Below are 20,805 nucleotides of genomic sequence, written 5' to 3' on the forward strand. Positions count from 1 at the left end.
GCACACCGTGGCCGCCGCGGCCGCCCGGGCGAGCTGGGGGCCCCGGGGTGGCGGGCGAGGCCCGCGGCGGGGGAGGCCGCCCGGCGAGTCCGGCAGGAGGAGCCATTTCCTGTCCGCGTCGGCCCCGGGTCGGCTCGCGCCCCCCGACTCCCCTCTCCGCCCCCCGCCCCCCCAGGCTCCAGGGCGGGGCGGGAAGCGCGGCCGGGCCGGCGGGCGCCATCACCAGCCCCCGCCCGGGCGCATCCCGGCGTCGCCCTTGGCGAGCCCCGCGCGCGCCTCGGGTTTCCGGGTGCGAACAGGAAGCCGCTCGGGAAACCCCAACCCCCTCCCTCCTCGGGACGGCGCAGATGGCGTCCCCGTTTCTAGGGAAACCGCTCCTGCCGCACGTCACTTCCGCCGACCTGTCCGGACTCCCGGCCGCGGGGAGGCGAGGAGGAAAACCGAGCCGCAGCCACGACGGTGGACGCGAGCGTGTCGGGTCTGCGCATGCGCCCGCTCCGCGGCCTGCTTCTATTTATGTGGGGGATCCAACATGGCGGCGGCGGCGACCCTGGCGATGGCGGCGGCGCCCGTCAGAACATAGTGGCGGGGCCGGGGGCACAGTCCGCACTCACGGTGGCGGCGGCGGCGACGGCTGAGGGCGGCGGCGGGACGAAGAGCGGCGGAGCGAGCGAGCGAGGGCGGGCGGGCGCCCCACCCGGCGTCGGGGCGAGCGCCGGCGCGCGCGGAGGCAGAGGGCCGGAGCGGGGGGCATGGCGGAGCCGCGCCGAGTGGCGCTCATCAGCCTGTCACCGGTGAGGCGGCGCGAGGCCGAGCTCCCGGGGCCCGAGCGCGAGCCCGAGCCCCCGCGCGAGCCCCCCGGCTGGAGCCGCCGCCGCCCCGCGAGCCGGCGCGGGCGGAGCCGCCGGCCCCGCGGGAGGCGACCCCCCGGGCGGACGCGCAGCCCCCCGCGCGCGAGAAGCCGCCCCCCCCGCGCGAGGCCGGCCGCGCCGAGCCGCCCATGGCGCTGCAGCGCGAGCCCCCGCGGCCCGAGCCCCCGCCGCCGCCGCTCGCGCCGCTGCTCGCGCCGCCGCCCCCGCCGCGGGAGCCGGCCGCCCGGGCCGCGCCGCCGCCGAGGCCGCCGCGGGAGACGGTGCGCCTGGAGCTGGTGCTCAAGGACCCCACGGACGAGAGCTGCGTGGAGTTCAGCTACCCGGAGCTGCTGCTGTGCGGAGAACAACGGGTACAGAGCCCCCCGCCCCCCGCCGGACCCCGGCGCCCCGCGGGGGGGCGGGCCGGGGCCGGGGCCGCGCGGGGGCGCGCGGCGGGCGGCCTCTCCCCGCCCGGCCCGGCCGCGGCGCCCCCCGGCCCCCCGGCCCCGCGCGCCCGCCCCGGACGCCGCCGCGGGCCGGTTCCTCCTGCGCCCTTCGCAGCCTCCGATTTTCCTCCTGTTCTTTTTGTCCCCCCACCCCGCCCCAACAAAATCTTGGGGCGCCGCAAGTTGCGTGGTTGGGTTTTCCTGGTGGGGCGCTAGCTGTCGTTTCGGTAAGAAAGGAAGGGAAAACCGTGGGGGACACGCCCCCCGATCTGAAGCGGAGAGACCGTGGAACCCCCTCGGGGATCGGCCGCGGCCTCGGCGCTGCGGCTGCGGAGCTGCGCCGCGGCGGGGAGGGCGGGGCCGGCCGCTGCGGGGAGGGGGTCAAAGTAAGCCAGGCCCCCCGCGCCCCCCGGGAGGGGTCCCACCTCGGGAATGGGGGAGACGCGGGTGGTCAGTTATCTGGTTAGTTTTCCCCGCGCGTGCGGGTGCCGGTCCGCCGCCGCAGCTTTGTGTTCTGGGGAGTTTGCGGACACGGTGCTGGTGGGGAGCGAGCAGCCTGTGTTACTTGGCGCCTCTCGTGCTCTCCTTCGAGTGTGTATCAGCGGCGAGGGCCCGGCCTGAGGGTGTTGCAGTTGGCCGTGGTGATTCTTGGAGAATGATGGAAAAATAGCTTTGGATTTTTAAAAACTTTGCTGAGAATAAGCAGGTATGCTCTGGGTGGGCCGACCGATCAGCAGTGGAGATGGGAAAGGGATTTGTTAATTATATGTTTTATTCTTGTGGGTTGGTGATCTTAAAAACTAAAAGCGGAAAACGATGGGGTAACTGCAAAAAGAGAACAGTTTCTTCCGTTTGGAGACTGGGATCTCTGTTAGGTTTTGCACTTGGATAGGTCTGAAGGGCTCCAGAAGGCACTTGTTTCCGTCCTCAGGCGTCTTTGTAGAGTTGTGAAGTGAATGACTCCGTGAAAAATTTTATTAAATAATGTACCCGGCTTTTATTTATTTTTTTTGGCCAACTAATCTTTTGATCACTATTTACAGATAATTGTTTTGTGGTCAAATTGTGACTGGATGGGTACAACCAAAATGGGCTATTAAGGGTAGAGATCATTTTGGTCACTTCCTGGTAACATTTTGCCCTTTAGACTCATTTTAGTGCCCCTGTGACATGTAACTATGATGCCATTTTTTTTTTTCCCCAAAGAATTTTGAAAATACTGGATTAAAGAATTTTTCAAATAAATAATACTTGATCTGATTTGAGTAGGTCTGTAATTTTACTCTCTAGTCGACTTCATAAGTTACAGGTGAAAACCACAGTACTTGGGTAAAAATTCATCGTAACTTACTAACATTTATTGAGTTCTTACTATGTGCTGGAAACAGTTCAGCTATTGTGTGACCTAGACTTTAGACCAGCAGATCTCCAAGAGATAGGCAGGACCCATTCTCCTCAGTTTACAAATGAGGCTAATGTGGAATGGTTATAGGTAATTTTATCAGTATTTCTTAGTAAAACATACTTTCTTAAAGTCACTTAGTATAGTTTAAGAGGATTCTGCCAAAATCACCTAAAATTAGAGTCTTAGAAATAACAAGAGTTCTACTATGATATTCTTCATGATGTAACATTCATGCCATGATAAATTAATATAGAAGTGTATCTTTTAATAAAAATTTTGATCTCCACTTTTTTTAATTGGTAATATTAGAAATACCGGTTTTATGAAATAAGAAAAGATGAACTTAGTTTTTCTGTTTATACTATCAATTTAGGGGTTTGTTGATTCAGTTTTCTTATTGTATATTCAGCTATATATCATTTATCATAGTTCATTGTATGAAAAATTAAACTGTTTATACAGTGCACATTTGTAACAAAAATGTGTCAGATTTTCCCATGGTTATTTCCAATGAAATTTCCAACATTTATTACATAAGAAAGACTAAAACATCTTTCTAAATAAAGTTGGTGTAGTTCCACGAGAGGAAATCCTAGGAAAAGAGACCATCAAAAAGCAAAATATGACCATTAGAATTGGTCTAGTGTCTCTTCCTCTCAAGGGAAGTCTAGTCACTTTTATTTTATTTTATTTAAAGATTTATTTATTTATTTATACAAGCACTGGGCACAGTCAGAAGCGCGGGAGGGTGAGAGAATTCACCAGAGCCAGAGCGGGGAGCAGAGCAGGCAGAAGGACCGAAGTACACTGCTGAGGGGAGCAGCGGGCAGCAGGAGAGGTCTGCGCGCCATGTGGGACCCTCCTCTGGTGGCCGGGGAGCAGCCAGGGATCGAACTGGCGCTGCAGAGGCGGGCAGCTTCGCAACCCAGCACTCAACCGCTGCGCCACCGGGGAGGCCCTAGTCACTTTTATTGATGTTGTAATATTTTCAAGATTTCATTTTAATTTTGAATTAGTGTAATTGAACAATATATCATGTAGTGCAGGGTAAGAGTAGAAAAGGAAGAAAAGAGGTCTCATAAAATTGAAAGAATAAAAGGTTTTAAAATCTTGAAGTAGCCACTTATCACCAAATAAGATTTTAACTCCAGATCCTCAAATTGATAGTTGTTGGTGTAAAAAAAAAATCGGCCACATTTGAATACCATCTTTATTGGTGCATTTAAATTATCCTCCTCCATAAATATTTAGTGAACAGTATAACCCCCAATTAACTGAATATAGTCAAGAGTGTTTCTATGCTCTAACTAATGAGGAAAAGTACAGTTAAGTGAGGGTGTGTTAGCAAAGTATGAAAAATGTAATCTCTTTCCATGTTTTCAGGGTACACATAGCTTCATATTACAAAACAGGTGTACACATTTCTGCTCTTGTTTTTTTTTTTTTCACTTTATCTTGGAGGTTTTTTTCCTTTTAGGACACAAGAGAAGTTGCTCTGCCTCCTTTTTAAAGGCTGCATGATAATCCTTTCTATGGACGAATCACAGCTTATTTAACCAGTCCCAGTTGATTTGGGCATTTCCAAGTGGTTTGCTTTTGGAAATAGTGCCGCAATAAGTTACTTAGTAACATGGCAATTCATACAATTTTTGGCTAATCAGAAGGACAAACCTTTCTTATGACTGTTGAGTATTGAGCCAGGGTTAAGGTGGTTCAGGGTCAAGGCTGAGACACTGCAGTCATCTCTATCTTGGAAGATAATTTGTTCACCATTTCTGACTATAGGCTACAATTTAGAAATAAACTTTGGCAATAATTGACCATAAATTCTTTTTTAATTCCTTGTAAACCAGAAAATCAGTTAACCAGAAAATTCAATTGTAAATGTGCTTAATTGAACATTTATCATAAAAAGAAAAATAACTTATGGTGATTATGTAATTATACTGTTAAAGAATCCTGTGGTATTTCATTGCTTTTCATGTTGCATATATTGGATAAGATAAAGAAAAAAATCTCTTGAAAATCTGTTAATGAGTTGACCTCACTGGACAAATGTATCAGTATTGTATGTGAGTAGTTGGTAATTTTGATATTTGCTAATTTTGCATCTATTTTTCACCTGAAAGAGATTTTTAAAAACCTTACTTAGAGGGCCTCCCCAGTGGCGCAGCGGTTGAGCGCTGGGTTGCGAAGCTGCCCGCAGCCTCTGTGGCGCCGTTTCGATCCCCGGCTGCTCCCCGGCCACCGGAGGAGGGTCCCACATGGCGTGCAGACCTCTCCTGCCGCCCGCTGCTCCCCTCAGCAGTGTACTTCGGTCCTTCTGCCTGTTCTGCTCCCCGCTCTGGCTCTGGTAAATTCTCTCACCCTCCCGCACTTCTGACTGTACCCAGTGCATGTATAAACAAAACAAACCAACAAACAAATAAATAAAAACATGCCTTTAAAAAAAAATAAATAAAAATAAAAACCTTACTTAGAGCCTTGATTAGGGTCAGGGCTCTTTTTTTTTTTTTTAAGATTTAATTATTTATGCAAGAAACGGGGTACAGGCCAGATGTGCAGGAAGGTGAGAGGATTCACCAGAGACAGAGTGGGGAGCAGAACAGGCAGACTGACTGAAATATACTGCTGAGGAGGGCAGTGGGCGAGACAGGAGAGGTCTGCCACGCCATGTGGGTATCTGCGGCCAGTGGGGTTCGAACTGGTACTGCAGAGGCTGTGGACAGCTTCACAGCAGTGTGCTTAACTACCTGCACCACCAGCGAGGCCCCAGGCTCTTTTTTAACTAAAAGAAAAGTTTGTTTTTGTAGACTCAACAGTTTACTTTTGATGCCTATAGAAAGTCCACATGAAGTATTTTAGAATGCCTTGTAAGGGGATTCCTATTAAAAATATATGTCCATGTATTTATATTTGCACATATTAAATGGGCCAGGCCTGAAGTAAGACCCAGTGTTTGGACTTCACAGTGACATGAAGGAACAGTTTATAATGGGAAGGATGGTGGTTGTTCACTCTCTTTAACTTTAGTCTCAAGATGGTAACTTCTGTTGGGATAAAGAATTCTATAGTTGTCTTTCTTATTACACTAGGTAATTTTAAAGTTGATTCTAAAATTAATTCCTTTATTAATATTGTCATATTGCATACATTGGATGAGAAATAGGAAAGATGTATTGAAGATGGTGTTGGTGAATTATCTCTGAATTCTAACATGCTGAGTGTGATGAATCTGTCCATGTTTTTCTGTCATATTTTTTACGCTGATCACATCTTGGCCTTTATATGCAAGATGTAATTTCTCAGTTCCAAAGTGTGCGAATCTTCATCCCTTCTGCATTTTTTTTTTTTTAAGATTTATTTATTTATTCATTTATTTAATTATACAAGCACTGGGTACAGTCAGAAGCGTGGGAGGGTGAGAGAATTCACCAGGGCCAGAGCGGGGAGCAGAGCAGGCAGAAGGACCGAAGCACACAGCTGGGGGGAGCAGCGGGCGGCAGGAGAGGTCTGCGCGCCATGTGGGACCCTCCTCCGGTGGCCGGGGAGCAGCCGGGGATTGAACCGGCGCTGCGGAGGCTGCGGGCAGCTCCGCAACCCGGCGCTCAACCGCTGCGCCACCGGGGAGGCCCCCCTTCTGCATTTTTTTTCTTGCCCTTAAGGAGCAACAAAATCTATAGTATTTCAGTTGTAATATACTTTCATATTTAACTACCTGAAGATACTGCAATTGAAAATATCCAGCCTTCCTTGTTTTTTTATGTTTATTTATATATTTTTTAAAGATTTATTTATTTATGCATACAAGAACTGGTGTACAGGTCAGAGGTGCGAGGGTGGGGGGGGCAGGGGGCAGGGGGAGAGGATTCACCAGAGACAGTAAGGAACAGAACAGGCAGATCTACTGAAATACACTGCTGAGGGAAGCAGCAGGCAAGTCAGGAGAGGTCTTCTGCTCCCTGGCTGGCGGGGGGATGCTGCAGTGACTGCAGATCGCTTCATAGTGCTGTGCTTAATCCCTTGTGCCACCAAGGAGGCCCCTCCTTGTTTTTTTAAATTAGCTTTCTAATCAGTTTTCATAATTGGATATAAATAGCATTTTTACCCATATGTAGCTCCTTGCTTTGGTTTTTTTGTTGTTTATCAAAAATTCACATATATGTGAAGTTTGTCTTTGAAAGTAGTAAACTTTAGAAAAGGATGTGATTTATTTTTTTCTTTAGGTAAACAGGTGTGGGCTTGGTGCTCTGTTTTTAAACCCTATATTATAAGCATCCACTCTCCCCTGCTCTGAGGAGGTGGCCATGGTCATCAATTTGCAGCTTTTTCTATTTACACTTTTCTGGCTTTCTTAAAAGTATTATGTGTTCCTTGAATGACTATCCAATGCCTTGATGTAGATGATACAGAGGTTTTTGATGGTAGGCTTCAGCAGAGGTAGCTACTCAAGTGATAACTCAGGATATCACTCAAGTGATGACTCCAGTAAATAAGAAGGAGATCTGTTTAGAAGCATTTCCTGACCACAGCAGTTTGCCTTTATTAGGGAAGATCTTAAAATAGAGTTATAAGTGGGATTTTCATTTTCACCTAATTTTCTTGTTTTTTTTTTTTTTTTTTTGACTTTGTTATTTTGATTGGAATGATGGTATGATCATTTTGCAGTGGAAATCTTTTGGATTATTGAATTCTTAACCACCAAAAAATTGTAGACTACGAAAGAGACCATTAAAACTGCAAATATTTCTTAATACAACATTTCTTTTTAGTTACTTTTAAGACTTTTATGTGTTAATATTTGGAAAAATTGACTATTAAATTTAAGGGTGTATTTAACTCTGGTTGAAATAATGCTAACGCTTTCATATCTTTTCCCATTTACTTTAAATCAGAAGAAGCCCATTCACACAGAAGACCCATTTAATGATGAGCATCAGGAGAGGCAAGAAGTGGAAATGCTGGCTAAGAAGTTTGAAATGAAATATGTGAGTATAATAAACTCTTCATTTAGGTAATTTTATCATATTGGCCTGTTCTTTCTGTGACTGGTTGTGAGGGCCTGTTAAATCCATTGTTCCCCGTCTCCTGTTCTCACAAATTGAGTCTAAATGGATGGTTAGACAGTCATAGAGTCTGACTGGTTTGTATTCCCAGAGTCCAGGCAGTTACCGCTGATCCTTATAACAAACTATAAGGTGAGTTATTTTGACCACCTTTTACAGATGAAGAAACTGAAGGTCTGAGTTCAAGGTTCAGTACCTTATCTAATGTCAAACAGTGGCAAGAACACGCCTGCATATCTAGGTCTCTCTGGTTCATCCTTTGCCCTTTCTAGTGACATTGAGAATGCTGCTTTAGCTCCCGTGGTGCAGTACTTCTTAAACTTTCTGCCTCTTAAGAGTTTGAGAATGAGTGTGTGTGCTTCCACGCACCTGGGATCAGAATCAATCAGAGGCAGCACAGAATTTCTTTAAGCGTTCTGTTTATGTTAAAGATTCATGTACATTTTATATTCTTTGTCACAATAGATCTGTGTTTGTTTTCAAGAAATTTTAATTACCTGATTATGAAGTTCTTTACCACGTTCCTCAAATTTTCTAGTATAATTAGCTTTGTCAAAGACCCATTCCCCATCCCATGTTTATCCTATGTTTTTATTTTTTTTTTTTTTTTTTTTTATAGAGGCATGCTTTATTTATTTGTTTGCTGGTTTCTTTGTTTGTTTTGTTTATACATGCACTGGGTACAGTCAGAAGCGCGGGAGGGCGAGAGAATTCACCAGAGCCAGAGCGGGGAGCAGAGCAGGCAGAAGGACCGAAGTACACTGCTGAGGGGAGCAGCGGGCGGCAGGAGAGGTCTGCGCGCCATGTGGGACCCTCCTCCGGTGGCCGGGGAGCAGCCGGGGATCGAACCGGCGCCGCAGAGGCCGCGCGCAGCTTCGCAACCCAGCGCTCAACCGCTGCGCCACCGGGGAGGCCCTATCCTATGTTTTTAACCACTTCTTGGCATCTTGTTAAAACATAAACTTGTGGGAAGCAAGACCTTACCACTTCTGGCTTCCCTGTGAGCACTGGAAAGCATCTTACAGAGATTGAGGGTCAGCTCACCTATCCCTATCATACATGTTATCTTTAAAATGCAGCTAGGATATTGCTTGACATTTGCTAGCTCCTTGTGGAAATGAAGAAAACAGGGATAGGGGAACTAATGAGAATGGTTGGAATGTGTTGGGGTGGGGTTCTAGCCATATTTTGCTACACCCTTTGGTAAGGTCGTTTAGCCTCTTTGGGCCATAGGTTTTTTTGCAGCCTTTTATGGCTCTGTATTCTATGACTGTAAATAACACATTTAGGTATGGATTGGTGGTGTTTTTATAGAATAGTAAAAGTTGTTACAGTGTTCTCAGATTGTAATATATATTTGGATATATATGTATTTCTTTTTGCCTACCCCACACCCCATTTTTAAACATACTGCAAAATACTATACACATTTCTGCTCTTGACTTTTTTTACCTACTTTATCTTAGAGATTTTTTTTCCCTCTTTTTTTTTTTTTTTTTTTTTTTAAGATTTATTTATTTATGCATACAAGAACTGGGATATAGGCCAGAGATGCGGAGACACGGGGAGGTGAGAGGATTCACCAGAGACAAGAGTGGGGAACAGTACAGGCAGACGGACTGAAATACACTGCTGAGGGGAGCAGCGGGCGAAACAGGAGAGGTCTGCTGTGCCATGTGGGTAGCTCCCTGGCTGGCCTGGGATTGAATTTGTGCTGCATAGGCTGCGGATTGCTTCATAGTGCGTGCTTAACCCCTTGTACCACCAGGGAGGCCCAATTTTTTTCCTTTTAAAAAAGACAAAAAGATCAGTCTTGCTACTCTCTTGTTTTTAAAAGGCTACATTACATGTACTCCATTGTATGGAAGTACCACAATTAATTGAACTAGTCCCCAAGTGATTTAGATTGTTTCCAAAGAGTTTGCTCTTGTAAATGGTAGTAAATTACTTAGTAGCATGGTGCTTTGCTCATTCTTAAGTTTATCTGTAGGCCAGAGTTGGGAAGTTGAATTTTTAGATCAAAAGATCTGTGCATTTATAGTCTTGGTATATGTTACCAAATGACCAGTTTCATCTCCACCCAGTGCTATGTTGGAGTGCCTGTTTTTCTGTAGGCTACGAAACCCAGGATTAGAATTGCCCTCTGTAATGGCAAAATGCCTGGCACCCTATAAGTAATGTAACTCAGTATATGATGTACTACAGAGTTAGCATTAAATCTTACTGGCAAGCCCTTGACTGGTACTTAGAATTGAAAAACCAATGTTCTGAAGAAGTTGATTGGTGTGCTAAACAAGTTGGCTATATCTAGGCACTGTCATTGTATAGGGATAAAATATTGCTCTTGTTATCATCCAAATTGATGGGCTATTTTTTTTTTTAAAGATTTATTTATGCATACAAGAACTGGGTTACAGGCCAGAGGTGCAGGGGGTGAGAGGATTCACCAGAGACAGAGTAGGGAACAGAACAGGCAGATGGACTGAAATACGCTGCTGAGGGGAGCAACGGGCGAAACAGGAGAGGTCTGCTGCGCCATGTGGGTTACTCCTTGGCCAGGGATCGAACTTGTGCTGCAGTGACTGTGGATTGCTTCATAGGTTGCCTCTTAACCCCTTGCACCATCAGGGAGGCCCAGTGGGCTATATTTCTTCACTAGATTTTTGTTTTGCCTACTCCCTTATTTCCATTCTTAGTAGAGATTTAAAATATTACAAAGACTTGATGTGCATAAACAAAGCATGCCATGAGTATTTAGTATTAAATATTTATTATAACAAATTATTTAGACCTTTTTCATCAAGCTAAAAGTAAACTGGAAGAAGGTACCTCATCCAGGTTTAGGATTTAGGCTGTCACAGAAGATTATTCTTGGAAAAAGAATAGCTATAGGAAAGAAAAAATCAAAATCAACAAACAACTATAAACCAGAGACACACTATGTGGGGGGGCGGGAAAAGGAGGGATGGGGGTCAAAATAAGGGGGTTGCAGTTGTATGGGGAATATAAAAATAAAATTTAAAAAATATATAAAGAAAGAAAGAAGATTACTCTTAAACAACAAAGATTGTTCATTATTGGTGGTCAGGGTAGAAAATTAAGATTTCCATATGGTGTTTAAATTTTATATTTAAAGATGTTCTTATACTTAAAATATAAATATACATACTAAATATATATTTAGTAAATGTACATATGGTACACTATATATTTATAGTTTATTTTAATTTTTAAAAAGATTTATTTATTTTTAATTTTTGTGTAGAAGAACTGGGGTGTAGACCAAAGGTGCAGGGGGTGAGAGGATTCACCAGAGACCGTGGGGAGCAGAAAAGGTGGATTTACTGAAATACACTGCTAAGGGGAGCATCAGGCAAGATCAGAGAGGTCTGCTGTGCCATATGTAGTTTAGCTCCCTGGCAGGGGATCAAACCCAGGCTGTGGTGGTGATAGCGCTGAGACTTGACCCCTAAGCCACCAGAGAGGCCCTGTGTATTTTAAACAAAGGAAAATGTTTTAAATAATGTATGTAAAAGCTTGCAAAATGTTAGTTTTACTTTTTCTATTTTTCTTTTCAGATGTCAAAAGAAGGACTTAGTTCTTTAACACTTAAGGACATAAAATTTGTATCCCTAGCTACCTTTCCTTTAACTTTTATTTCTATAATGTTATAATTTAGATGTCCTTGTCACAATTTCTGAAAATCAACTAAGGTTTTCCATCCCTTTTTCCTTGGACAGAAATACAGTAATTTCTTTCTTTTTTTTTTTAAAGCTGTTATGCTGGGATTTTATTTTTTATTTTTTAAAGATTTTATTCATTTATTCATAAAAGCACCGGGTACAGTCAGAAGCGCGTGAGGGTAAGAGAATTCACCAGAGCCAGAGCGAGGAATAGAATAGGCAGACCGACAGGCGCGGCAGGAGAAGTCTGTCGCTCCATGTGGGACCCTCGCCGGTGGCCGGGGATTGAACTGGCACTGCAGTCTGTGGGCAGCTTTGCAGACCAGCGCTCAACCGCTGCGCCACCGGGGGAGGCCCAGAAATACAGTAATTTCTAAGCTCTGTGTATAAAGTATTTGAGCGTTTTCATTGGCCTTCAAAGGGCATGACAGTTGCCTTTTCCTGGAGAAACTTTCAAAATAAATGGGATGACAAACCATATGAGGCACACAAATGCCATGCCAAGCAGTGCCAACAACGATGAGCGACTCAAGTGTGGGGACTTAAGAGTAGAAGGACTATGTCTGTGCTTGAAATTTGAAGGGATTTTGGACACTTTGGTGCAGCAATGTTGAATGGATTCTTCCAGTCTCCTGTGGCTCCGAATTTCTCTGTAATTCCTGGGATAGCTTTGTAGCTGTGGATTGAGGCAGCGGTGGCAGTGTATTGTAGTGGAAGGAGCACAGGATTATAAGTAAACACAACTAGGTTCTGGTCCTAACTTGGCCATATTAACTATCTGGGTGACTATATATTAATTATCTTAGTGAATACTCTTGCTTTTTTATGCTTTGTTATCTATGAGGGGAAATTAAGATCTGCCTAATGAACTTTAGAGCGCTAGGTGTTTTGTCAATATCTTGAGACATCAATGTCTGTGAAAGAATAGATTTTTTTTTTAAAAGATTATTTATTTATACAAGCACTGGGTACAGTCAGAAGCGCGGGAGGGTGAGAGAATTCACCAGAGCCAAAGGAGAAAGCAGAGCAGGCAGACTGATGAAGTAAACTGCTGAGGGGAGCAGCGGGCGGCAGAAGAGGTCTGCACACTATGTGGGACCCTCACCCGGTGGCCGGGGATGGAACCGGTGCTGCAGAGGCTGCGAGTAGCTTCGCAACCCAGCGCTCAACCGCTGCGCCACCGGGGAGGCCCTATTATTATCATTTAATGTGTTATATAAATGTGAACTACTATTTAGTCACTAAAGCATATTGCTCTTATGGAGAACTAGTTCTAGTTCTCTTATGGAGAACTAGTCTTATAAACATTTTTAACATAAACATCTGTGAGGTTTTAATTGACTACTTCATTGATTTTTTTTTGTTTTGGTTTTTTTTTTTAAGATTTATTTATTTATGCATACAAGAACTGGGGTGTAAGCCAGAGGTGTGTGAGGTGAGAGGATTCAACAGAGAGAGCGGGGAATACAACAGACAGATGTACTGAAATACACTGCTGAGGGGAGCAGCAGGCAAGACAGGAGAGATCTGCTGCGCCCTGTGGGTCATCTCCCTGGTGCCTGGGGATTGAATTCGTGCTGTAGTGGCTGGTAGTAGTTTGATAACACTGTCTTTAACCCCTGCGCCACCAGGGGGGCCCGACTTCATTGATTTTGATCTTTTATTTCAGATATTTTATACACATAGCCTTTACCTTTGTTCCTTTGATCCTTTTTTACAGATTCTTTTTAACTATGATGGTCTTAAAAACCACAACAAATGATTTGGGATTTTTTTTTTTTTTTTTTTAAGATTTATTTTATTTATACAAGCACTGGGTACAGTCAGAAGCGTGGGAGGGTGAGAGAATTCACCAGAGCCAGAGTGGGAAACAGAACAGGCAGACTGACAAAATACACTGCGGAGGGGAGCAGCGGGTGTGGCAGGAGAGGTCTCTGCGCCATTTGGGACCCTCGCCGGTGGCCAGGGATCGAACCAGCCTGCAGAGACTGCGGGCAGCTTCGCAGCCCAGCACTCAACGCTGCGCCACCAGGGGAGGCCCTGATTTGGGATTTCTTTTTTTTTTTTAAAGGTTTATTTTCTTTTTATACAAGAGCTGGGGTTCAGGCCAGATGCGCGGGAGAGTGAGAGGATTCACCAGAGACAGAGTGGGGAACAGAACAGGCAGACTGACAAAATACACTGCCGATGGGAGCAGCGGGCGAGACAAGAGAGGTCTGCGCGCCATGTGGGATCCTCGCCTGCCGGGACCCATGCTGCAGAGGCTGTGACCAGCTTCACAGCGCGGCGCTCAACCCCCTGTGCCACCAGGGAAGCCCTGATTTGGGATTTCTTAAGAAAATGATCAGGCTGGGGCCTCTCTAGTGGCACAAGGGGTTATATCTAAGCATTATGAAGCAATCTGCAGCTACTGCAATACGAGTTGGATCCCTGCCAGGGAGCTGACCCACAAGGTGCAGCAGACCTCTCCTGTCTCTCCCACTGCTCCCCTCAGCAGTGTGTTTCAGTAGATCTGCCTGTTCTACTTCCCACTCTGTCTCTGGTGAATCCTCTCACCCCTTACACCTCTGGCCTACACCCCAGTTCTTGTATGCATAAATAAATGAATCTTTTGAAAAAAGAAAAAAAGAAAATCATCAGACTGAAAGTGACCTGGGAGATACCCAATGCGAGGCTCTCATGAAAGATCACTCTTAAACAGCAAAGTTCTTTATTGACCTATAGTTTACTGTCCATAATTACTTTAATGTCCTGTAATTAAGGAGTAACAAATTCAGATGTTGCCAAGGTCCTTACTGATCAGTCAATGAAGCTGGTCGGATGGACAATAAATGGGGGGGATTGTCCCAACTAGGGGACTGCCCTCTCTAACACGGCTCCAGTTTTCAGACTTGGACTTAGTTGGCTGAGATCTTTCCATTTCACAAAAGACAGAAGTCTAATTTTCCTCGTAACATCTTTTGAATCTTGGTTAATTAAACACTGGGTCAAACAGATTAACATCTGTAGTCCAAATTCACTTCTCAAACTCTGTTTTGAGACCCTGATGTACTTGATTCACTCTTCTGACGCTCATCAATTCCTCTACTCTTACATTCTGCTCTTTTTTCTTTTGTGAGCAGAGTGGTTGGTGGGACATGTGGAGACGAGTGAGTTTGGAGGGAGTTTCAGAAAACCAAGCAAGTTAAACTCACTTGGGAATTTCCAGGGGTGGAGAAAGTAAGATGCCTGGAGCCGAGGCTGGGCTGGTGGGCGATGTTGATGATGAGTTCTGTGGCTTGTTGAAAACCCTGCTGTGGCCAGGAGCAGTATATGGGCTTTTGTGGTCCTTAGTATGTGTCGCTTGTAGTAGTAGGTTGCTGGTGCCGGAGAGGAGTGGTATGACAGGATGCTACTTGAGAGAAGAAAGGCTAACCATGGGACACAGGGTGTGTCCTAATCTAATAGATGAAAAGCAGTGACAACAGGAATTATAGGGAGCATAGAATTATAAAAGGAACATCCTGTCTTAAGTGGTTTGTTTGTGTTTTTCTCCCCTATTCTGTCCTATTTTTATTGCCAATGTCCTATTTCCTTTTGTGTTACTTTTCAGGTGGTGACAGAGTGTATTCATCAGTTGCTAAATGTTTTTTGGGAAAAGGACAGTGCTTAGTTTTTACCTAGAACTTCCTGAACTGGGTTGTTGGATGTAAATCTTATTAAATAGCTAATTTCCACTGTTATATAATCTTCAGTTTATCTTGTTGATTACTGTAGAATGGAACAGGATATAGTATAAAGAGGCCTTCATGCCTTACTTCGGCTCTCATTTAAGGCTTAATAAACGTGTTTAGGTTAAACATCCTAGTTTCCAACTCAGTTTTTGGTGGTTTGTTTCTAGGTTGTGTAAACTTATTCTGAGGCCATATGTACTCTAAGCTGGCATTATGGGTATAGACTTATTCTCTGAACTGTCTGGGATTTAGGTTGACCTGTGGTGATTAGAAGATTCCTTTTAGTCATTTTTTTCCTCACTGTGTTACCCCGACCTTTTTGAAAGATCATGCTTATTCTGGAAATGGATATAAAGGCAGTTCTCTAAAATGAAAGTGCTTAGCACAGTATCTGGTACCTAACAGGCTCAGTTTCAACTATTGAATTGGAATGACTCCCTGAAACGAAGACTTGTATTATGCAAGGCATTTATTACCCTTTGAAATCACATTAATGCTTAACTCTGTGTGATTTTTATTTATTTTAAAAGTTTCATATTTATCTTAAAAGGAAGGATACAGGGAATTTGATGGTGTAAAAGTAATGCTGAATAGTCTGGTGAACAGTTGATCAGATGGAGTCAGCAGTGTTTTTACTAAACAAAGAATATGTAAAAAGGTGATTTTTGTTTTGTTTTATGTTTGTTTTGGTAATGTTGATATACAACACTTTACTTTTCAGGGTTATAGGTTCACATTTCTACTAATGTTTCCTCTCAAGACCCTCTCATCACTAAAGCACCAAAGGTCTTCCACTGTTATGGGGCAACCCCGATATAAAATGGGTTGCCTGACTGTGGGTCCTCATAGTTCACTGACCCTACTCGTTAATCCTGTTCTCCTTCCCTCTCTGGTGGTAGCCTCAGTTCTGCAGTCAGATTTCAAGGGCTTATTTTGGTTTCTTTTTATCTGTCCCTTTTTTAATTCCATGATGAATGAGATTATCTGATATTTGACTTTTTCCTTCTGACTTATTTTGCTTAACATAATCCCTTATGTTATTTTAGATGGCAAGATTTCCTCCTTTTTATATGTGAGTAGTATTCCATTATGTGCACTCACCGTATCTTCTCAATGCACTCCTCTGTCCTTGGGCATTCTGCTTGTATCCATAACCTGTCTATTGTAAATAGTGCTGTGATGAACATAGTGCATATATAGTGTTTTCTGTGTTCTTTGGGTTGATATCTAGAAGTGGACCAGATGGCAGGTCTCTTTTGTAACTGTCTGTGCCCTCTTGACTAGCACCCTAAGTCCTTGTGCAGCTATTTACCAATTCTCTGGTGCCCTTTCTTACTCGTTATACACACTTGGTTTATATTTCTCAAGTGCATAACCATTTTTAATGTGATTCACAGTGCTTTCTACATACCAGGAATTTCTGAAGACTTCATATTCATCATTTGTTCTTCCGTTATATCCCTAGCATAGAAGATATTATGAAACATATATATCCAATAAGTATTTATCAGATTATCTTGTGACATTACCCCGATTTGTAGAAAAGTGAATATTTTTAATGGCTTTTAAAACTGATTTTGTCCAGATATTTTTTTTTTTTTTTCCCCTTAAAGATTTATTTATTTATTTATACAAGCACTAGGTGCAGTCAGAAGTGCGGGAGGGTGAAAGAATTCACCAGAGCCAGAGTGGTGTACCGAAGTACACTGCTGAGGGGAGCAGTGGGCGGCAGGAGAGGTCTGCGCACCATGTGGGACCCTCGCCCAGCGGCTGGGGATCGAGCTGGCGCTGCAGAGGCTGTGGGCAGCTTCGCAACCCAGCGCTCAACCACTGCACCACCGGGGAGGCCCCAGATATGTTTTAAAGAATGTCAACATTCTAGAATTTCTAAGGGGAGAAAAATCTGTTTTGTCAAAATCTTTTTTTTAAGATTTATTTATTTATTAAGTATTTATTTATTTATTTATACAAGCACTGGGTATAGTCAGAAGTGCGGGAGGGTGAGAGAATTCACCAGAGCCAGAGCGGGGAGCAGAGCCGGCAGAAGGACCGAGGTACACTGCTGAGGGGAGCAGCGGGCGGCAGGAGAGGTCTGTGCGCCATGTGGGACCCTCCTCCGGTGGCCGGGGAGTAGCTGGGGATCGAACCGGCGCTGCAGAGGCTACGGGCAGCTTCGCAATCCAGCGCTCAACCGCTGCGCCACCAGAGAGGCCCTGTTTTGTCAAAATCTTAAAAAGATGTAAAATAATGGTACCTCTTTAATAAAAATAAATGAAAGAAATTCTTGTAATCCAAACAAGAAAAAAATCCTCGAATAGCTATAATTTCTAATGACTGTTTTTTTCATAGTAAATAATACTCACTTAAGTGGAAAGGAAATGTATTTTGTAAACTGAAATAATACGCAGCACTGTATAGAGAGAGCATTAACCTGGAAGAGACTGGATGGAAAGGGTGCCAGCCAGGGGCTTCTTTACCTCCCCCACATAGTGCTTGACTTATGTAGGGTGTGGCCGATAGGATGGTGTTTCTTCTTTGAGGAAAGGAGGGTGCACTGAGGCAAGCATGAGCAGAAACAAAAAACTTGTTTACTGGGCTTCATTTTTTTAGGAAAGGGCAAATGTTAATTTCCAGGCTGGGGAAGATACATACCTTGCTCTATAATCTTTGTAGGTGATTTGTGTATGAGAAAGGCAGGAGTTTAGGAGATTTAAGATTTTATCATAAGGAAAATGCCTTTTTGTCTGAAGTCTGAGGGTCACTCCAGGGGGGCGGTTGTCAGTGCTTAGGGCTGAGTGCAGCTCTTCACAGCAGGCCTTTTATCTGCTGACTGCCTCTGCTTCTTTTTGCTCACATTTTCTCCATATTTATTTTGTTTTCTTTCACAATTTTTATACTTACAATAATATGGATTGATTTAAGTATACTGACACACGTAGGTGTGAGAATGCGTTTCTGCAGACTCTTGGGAGTTTTAAAAATTCTGGCAGTTACTGTATTAGCCACTAACTGACCATCCACACTTACTGAGGGTGGAACTTCCTTGGGAATTTCCTCAGCCAGTTTTCCTGTTTTCGCCTTATGTCAAGTCTGGTCCCAAGGATCTGCTTGGTGGGGCTTTAGGTAAGGCAGTTTGGGCAAACTTGTTAACACCAGCACAAAATAAATTCTCCTTACAAAGTACAAATACCAGTGTATTTAGGTTGTGTGGACCAGCAACAGTATGATGCTGTGTATACAATAAAAATTTAAAAAAGTAATAACCTTTTAAAACAAACCAAGGTTGGGGAGTTGTCTTAAATGTAAAGGGCAAGGAAGAACTCTCAAACAATAGTTTCTTTATTGCTATTACCAGTTGGAATTGCTTGCTATGACATGCCCTTTTAATTTCTTGGCCTCAATGAGCTAAATAAATTCTCTTTAACTTCTTTAAATCCCTTAGGAACAGTAGAGTATCAGCAATTTCAGGGTATTTGGGAGGAAGGTACTAAATCCATAAGTAGTGATTATAGTAATGTGTAGACTGTTTGTGTGCTGTGAAATCAGCTCTTGGCTGTCTTTCCACTGACTTAAATCTCTGTCATTTTCTGTTGGTAGATTAAGGAAATCAGCAGATGCAGAGAAAGATAAGGTTGTGATGGGATGGGACAAATAAGGAGATTTTGACCAGGTTGCATTTTCTTCTCAGTTATAAGACTGGCGTCTTAGCAGTTCATGGCATAGTGATCAATGAAAGTTGGTTATTAGTTAGGTTTCCTATTACCTGGAGGCAGTAGGGGACCCTGTACTAAGAATGTCTTGTTTGTTTGTTTTCCAGCTTGGTATTACAGTGTAATCAGACTGCATTGGCTCGAAACACTGATTATCAGGTTAAACAAGTACTAGTGACTCAGTAAGTCATTTTCTTGAGTCATAAGTGATCTATTTAGGGCACTAGGGGAGTGAATTTAAAGATGTTTCTTCATTTTAGGTAGAGCAGAATTCAAAGGTTTTTTAAATTTGGGAAATGTTTTATATTTTATGAGATATATTTATTGTGAAGCCTATGTAACGTCAGCAACGGCAGAGGTCCAGAGATTGTCATTCGGTTGCAGTACTCTTGCTAAGGATGTGGAAAGACAGTAGTTCAGAAGATGCCCAGTAGGAGTCATGTTTACTTATTTAGCCATTTACCGCATGTTGTAGGTTATGGACCCAGAACTATTAACAGTAGCCCTAGTTTCCTGTGGTTACCTTGGACTAGACTGAAGTCATCCTGAATCTCCCTAATTGTATGTAATTTATCTGTCCTTCTGTATCTGTGCCGATTGCAACACAATCTATTTGGGCTTTTTTGTTTTTCCTTGATGAATCTTACTGGCAGCTAGTTATGACTCAACAAAAAACATGTTGGGAGAATAGGGGAAAAAAGATCATTGTGATTTTAAGTGGAAAATATCAAGGGAAATAGGGTTGAACTGTGAATGGTGGGAGGATTCAGAGAGGGACAAGACATTATGTCAAATAAGGGGAAAGCATGAGGAAAGATGTGTGTGTGTGTGTGCGCGCATGCGTGTGCACTGGCAGAGTGTGGAGGGATGCAGAGCAGGGAGTGCATAGATAGATTGACTGATTTGATATGTTCAGATTAGAAAATGGTAAGAAAAGAAAAGGCTTAGGAAGGGTTTTAGATTTATCTTTTTTTTTTTAATAGAGGCATGTTTTATTTATTTATTTGTTTGTTTGTTTATACAAGCACTGGGTACAGTCAGAAGCGCAGGAGGGTGAGAGAATTCACCAGAGCCAGAGCAGGGAGCAGAGCAGGCAGAAAGACCGAAGCACACTGCTGAGGGGAGCAGCGGGCAGCAAGAGAGGCCTGCGCGCCATGTGGGACCCTCCTCCGGTGGCCGGGGAGCAGCCGGGGATCGAACCGGCGCCGCAGAGGCCACAGGCAGCTTCGCAACCCACGCTCAACCTCTGCGCCACCGGGGAGGCCCTAGATTTATCTTACATGAAGGATGCTGCTGAAGCATTTTGAGCAGTGAAATGATATAAAATGGTATTTTGGAAATATTAATTGATATTATGCAGTGTAGATGGAATTAGCTTTAGGACATCCTTTTCCCCCTAACAGATTGAGGATAAATATGAGAGAGGAGAGGCTAACTAGGGCATTCATTACATTTAAGTGAAAAAGAATAGCCGGCATTATAGCAGCACTTAGAATGGAAAGGAAACTGTAGATATGAATAATTGTGTGAACAAAGGTTTCTAGGGAGAGAGTTGAAATAGAAATAAGAGGGTTTTTAAAACATTGAAGTCTTAATTTAAATAAATGTGGTTCATCCATTTTAAGTGTGCAATTTGATGAACTTTGACAAGCTCAGAAAGTTTTATCCCCACTACCACAATCATTATATAGAACAATTTACCACTTTCTAGATCATCCTCTTCCTCCATCCAGCCCTAACCCTTGACAACCTCTGATTTACTTGCTATCATTTTAACTTTGTTTTTTTTCCCCCTTTCCAGAGTTTTCTGTAAATGAAGTTTTTTACAGGCTTTTGTGTCTGGCTGCTCCCCCTCATCCTTATCTGCGCATAAATGTCTCAGGAAAGCCTTGATTAGATCCACAATTCTCAGTACCACTTGGATTCTCCTT

At 43.9% G+C, this 20,805-nt stretch overlaps 1 protein-coding gene across 1 annotated transcript in view; it reads left to right on the forward strand.

Moving 5' to 3' along the window:
* Positions 1 to 752: 752 nt before the first annotated feature.
* The window catches only part of UBN2 (ubinuclein 2), a 71,965-nt gene continuing 51,912 nt past the window's right edge, over positions 753 to 20,805 (forward strand). Inside the window, 3 exon segments of the mRNA XM_037514279.2 lie at positions 753 to 858; positions 861 to 1,222; positions 7,598 to 7,690. Coding sequence (XP_037370176.1) covers positions 753 to 858; positions 861 to 1,222; positions 7,598 to 7,690 — 561 coding nt within the window.

This window comes from Talpa occidentalis, unplaced genomic scaffold (assembly GCF_014898055.3).
Source record: "Talpa occidentalis isolate TD23 unplaced genomic scaffold, MPIMG_talOcc4v2.1, whole genome shotgun sequence".
In the NCBI taxonomy this organism is placed as follows: Eukaryota; Metazoa; Chordata; class Mammalia; order Eulipotyphla; family Talpidae; genus Talpa; species Talpa occidentalis.